Raw genomic sequence first — 4,997 nt, forward strand, 5'->3', positions numbered from 1 at the left:
TTCATCAAATGAAATGGAATTGTCACGGGCTTGAACTGTACATACAAGTTCTTTGTAGTCATCATCGAGACCATCCATAATTTGGTTAGTGAGGTCTTCTGGATCCATTGGTGCACCTAATATAGCCAGTTCATCAGCACATGCTTTAATAGAGTGAAGAAATTCAGTAATGGTCTGAGATCCTTTAGATGGATTTTTGAGTTGGTTTTTAACTTGTTTGATGCGACCACGTGAAGGTTTAGCATACGTGTTGGCAAGTATGATCCATGCTTCTTAAGGAGTCCCTGCACAAGCAATAAAAGGAATAATGGTAGGAGAAAGAGAGCCAATCAAGGCATTAAGCAGAAGCTTATCCTGATGAATCCAAAGTTTATGAGAGGGATTTGTTATTGTGATGTTGTCTGCAGTAATGATATTGGGAGGGCAAGGTGTTGATCCATCGATGTATCCAATGAGATCATATCTAATGAATAAAGTTTCAAACTGAAGCTTCCAAGAAATGTAGTTTGTGGATGTGAATTTGAGAGGTGTTTGTGCAATAGCATTTATTGTAATGAGAGGAACCTCATGGTGTGGAAGGCTGGAAGAAGAGATAGTAGCTGCTGAGTCAATTTGGGTGGTCATTTTATGTTTTGAACAAGAAGATCGATGGTTTGTGACAGAAGAAAGAAACTAATGAAGAATAGAATTAGGCATCTCTGATACCATGATAGATGGAACAATTTCTACAATGTTGTTGCTTACTTTTATTAATCATCCAAGCTGCTGTACATATGGGTTTAGGAGAAACTAATCAACACCTAAATACAAGGAAGGATAAAACGAAGACTCCTAGTCTTAAGGAAGTTTGAACTGTTGCTGAATACAAGGAAGTTTAAAGATGAATGATTTGATCTTCATTCTGTAATGTTGATCTTCATTCTGATACAATGTTTACTAGGGTTCTAGACTATCGCTATTTAATTATATAATTAAAAAGCGAGTCAGACAGAAGGTAGTTAACTGGCATTTTACAGATATATAATGTATGTTTATAACTGTGGTGGTAATTGTTTTTAAAATTATTTTTTATTTAAAAATACATTAAAATAATATTATTTAAAAAAAAAAATTAATTTTGACATAACACATCAATAATTTAAAGTAAAAAAATTAATATTTTTATTTTAAAAAAAACTTTCAAAATACAAAAACAAACTAGCAATAACAACAAGCACAGCGTCATCAGAAGATGCATTTAAGGATTCGTATAAGATTCAATCAAATTATTTTAGGAACACGACAGTTAAAACCTTTGAAATTGAAGTTGCACCATAAAATGATGATGATGGCCTTGCTGAACTGAACCAGATTGCCTCAGGTTGTGGCTTACGTCGCCTTGCGTTCTGATCAATTCGCTTCTTGTCATCAAACTCTGACAATTCACGGAACCTAAACAAATTTTGCATCCTAAATGCAGCATCAGCAGACTTGTTTAGCCGTAGATAATAACATCAGAAAGTTAAAGCAAAAGCAACAAAGCTAAATCATGGAGATTAAAAGTGAATAATTACTAAGAATTCCCCAAGAATCAAGATTCATGAGAGAACCTGCCTGCTGCACTTTTTTATGGCTTCCTGAAAAGGATTGTGTTCAAGAATTGATCATGAATGATAATTTTGTTATTTTGAGATTTCAAAGATTTTTTAGTCGTTAAAATAATAATTTAGTAAATAATGAGATATATTTTGTTGGCTTTCTTAAAAGGATACTAAATGTAAATTCGCGAATGAAATTTATGATATAAAATATAATTTTTCAAACCATAAAAAAAATAATCCTTAGAAAACTTTTTGTGATTATTAGTAAAAATAAATAAGAGCATTGATTAATGGTAAAAAGAGAATCACGTATTAAACATAAAAAAATATTGATGTATACTTATATATTCCAAGAATTTTACGTCTTCATATTTATTTTGAGACTGAGAAGGTAGATAAATTATTTTGAATTAAACAATTTAACATGACATGGAAGGTACATGCATGAGAGAGAGGATCTAATTTAACATGTCGTACAATAATAACTTAATATATAGCCTTTTTTATTTATTTTCTTTTTTAATTTTGGTACAATAAAAAGCTGTTCAAATATGTAGAATAAAAGCCCAATCTACTTAGATCTAACATATTTAGAGTAGGAGATGAGGCCAGCTTTCAACTGCCATGGATATTTTCTAGCAATTCCTTAACTTATACTGCATATAGTTTAATTAATTAATTGGAATAGAGAGCATGTATCCCATCAATATCATCCTGGGCGAGATCTCTTTTCTTCTTTCCCGGTGCTATCGTTGGATACATGATGGCTTCGGGATGATCTTTACTATGATAAAGGCCAAGCAGATGTCCTATTTCATGAACAGTAACGGATTCCAGGTCAGTTTGATCCATTGCGGGGTCAGTGCTCCATTTCTCGTCTGCATCGTAATGTAGACGGCCGTCTTGTGGATAAAAAGCATGAGCCAGTTGATTCCCTGGTCCATCAAAAGGAACCTGGTCCCCATGATCGCCGCTGTAGAACTCAATTACAATATCTGCTGATGCACCGGCAGTCGCCTCCTGGAAAGTGAATGGAGAAACCTTTGCCCATGTTTGGAAAGCGTTTGAGCAGACCGACCTCAAGGTGTCCGAACCTACAACTTGGACACCCGAGCCAAATCTGTAGGTCAGAGCATACTTGGAAGGTGGCCACTTTTGTGTCCCGAAAGCATAATGAACAACCATGTGGAACTTGTTGTGTTTTGATGTAGTGCTGTTCGGTTTAGTGGACGGAGTGTTTATGATATCAGGCATTCCACATCGTGGAATCATCATTTGTTGTATGGTACTAGAGTCAAGGTTACCTGTAACATTCAGATGAAAATAGTCCTGGTATGTTTTGAGTGCTAGCTCCAAGTGGTCATCAAAATCACTGCTTGTGAGAGTGAAATCATCACTTGGGTAGTACCCAAGTTTTTTGAGGTATTGTTTGAGCTCAATAAGCCCTTCCACAGTTTGGCCCTTTTGAACCCCCTCCAGCCCTTGAAGGAAGCTGCTGAAAGATTGGCGATGCTCGGGTTTCAAAGTTCTTGCCTGACCTCTGAAGGACTGGATAGAAAAGATAACGAGGATTGCTGATAAAAGATGGGAAAGATTAGGAGCCATATCGTGTGTTGTTTCGGAGAATGGCTTCAGACGTGGGTTGTGGCTTTCAATTCTAGTATCGGATGGCTATTTATAGACATATAGTATGTTGTACTGGCATTGGGAATATAGAATATGTCTTGAGATTTACTACTGTCCTTATTTTTGTTAATTCTGATTACTTATTTTCAAATATTAATTATTTAGACTACATTTGTCCTTCAAGCATCTAATTTATTTATTTTCTTTCGTAGTAATCGATGAAATTACTATCTGAATATTTGAGTTTAACTTTCATTTATATGGTTATTATTAGATATCTTTATCCAACAAAATCAACAACTTCGAGTGATTGTTTTTCATGTAGCTTTTGTGGTTGTAGTTTAAAAAAGTGTGGTTACCTGTGGTTAGTTGGATTTAGATATGTGTTTAATAAAAATTATAATTGAAATTTATGTGTAGCAAAAAACATGTTAAAATGTTTGGTGGAAGTGTGACTGCGGTTGTTTTTCAAAGTGCTTTTTAATTAAAAATGCATCAAAATTTTTTTTAAAAAAAAAATTAATTTTGATATCAGCGCATTAAAATGATCTAAAAACACCAAAAAATATTAATTTGAAGTAAAGAAAAAAAATAAAAAATTCTTAAAATTTTTCAAAAGCACTTTTGAAACGCTAAAACAAACAGGGTTTTATGAAACCCAGTTAAAAAAGTATGTGAAAACTACTTTACAAAAACCACATTTCAAACTCAATTTTTTAGTGGGTCACGTAGTATAAAACGTTTGGTTTGTTACCAAACACCTTATTGCATTTGTTGCACCGCAAACATAAAAGCAGGTGTAAAACAAACACAACCTTCTACTATTAAGAAAGTACATCTCTATTCCGTGTCCCATAAATTTAAATTATTAAATGACTAATACTAAATTGAATCAAAGTTTTATTTATCATTTCAATAATTTTATTTTTGTCTTTGTCTTGAATGATTAAATATAGTATATTCTTTTAATATATCTTTTTATTTAATTCATCTAAATAATGTTGCTGGGAAGGAGCACTTAAAAAATAAATGATCATGGGTTTCCACATGTAAACCACATAAAATACATATTGTAGAGGTAATGATCTGAACAGTCTGTAGTCTGTTAATAGTGTGTAGACAACCCAAAGAGACAAGCCATAAGATGAAGAGTGTCATGGGACATGTCCTGGAAATCAAAGAAGATGGTGCATAATATTCTTGGGCCTGGTATCTAGAAGTGCCTCCCAAGAGATCCAAAAGAGATGCTTTCAAATCATTATCCACACCTTATATGAAAACATGACTCTTTTCTGGGTTGATCATCAGCCTTGATAACACAACAAAGTCATCCAGAGCCCTCATCACAACACCCACTAAATTTGTGTCTACCTAACAAAATATCATAAGGTCATCAACAAAGCATAAATGAGTAATACTCTCGTGTTAACACCTATAGTGATAGTGGTATCTCTGGTTCTAAGTAGCCTTTCTAAGAATACCACCAAGCCCTTCATAGGCACAAACAAAGTTAGCTATGTGCCTGCTTTGGTTGCGAGACAGCTTAGGGGCATATAATATGTGCCAAGGATGACTAAACTATCACAATTCTTTGGGTTATTCAAAGACCAATCCGCTTTAAAAGTTATGGAAAACATCAAACAAGATTGGAAGCTTTTGGTGTCGATAAAAAAGAAGAAGTAGATAGTTTGAGAGATCTAGTCACCGGTGAAAAATACTCGAGGTGTAGAAATCTATCATTGGTGACTTTCTTCATGAATCTCAAATTCAAAACAAAAGCTTCACAAGTTG

General features: G+C 33.9%; 1 protein-coding gene across 1 annotated transcript; it reads right to left on the reverse strand.

Annotated features, from left to right (window-relative positions):
• Positions 1-2,059: 2,059 nt before the first annotated feature.
• LOC118036253 (metalloendoproteinase 2-MMP) lies at positions 2,060-3,240 on the reverse strand. Its single transcript, XM_035041938.2, has one exon. It carries the CDS (start codon positions 3,183-3,185, stop codon positions 2,256-2,258), a length of 930 nt encoding a protein of 309 aa, XP_034897829.1. The 5' UTR covers positions 3,186-3,240; the 3' UTR covers positions 2,060-2,255.
• Positions 3,241-4,997: the final 1,757 nt, after the last annotated feature.

This window comes from Populus alba, chromosome 19, assembly GCF_005239225.2.
Source record: "Populus alba chromosome 19, ASM523922v2, whole genome shotgun sequence".
NCBI classification, from domain to species: domain Eukaryota; kingdom Viridiplantae; phylum Streptophyta; class Magnoliopsida; order Malpighiales; family Salicaceae; genus Populus; species Populus alba.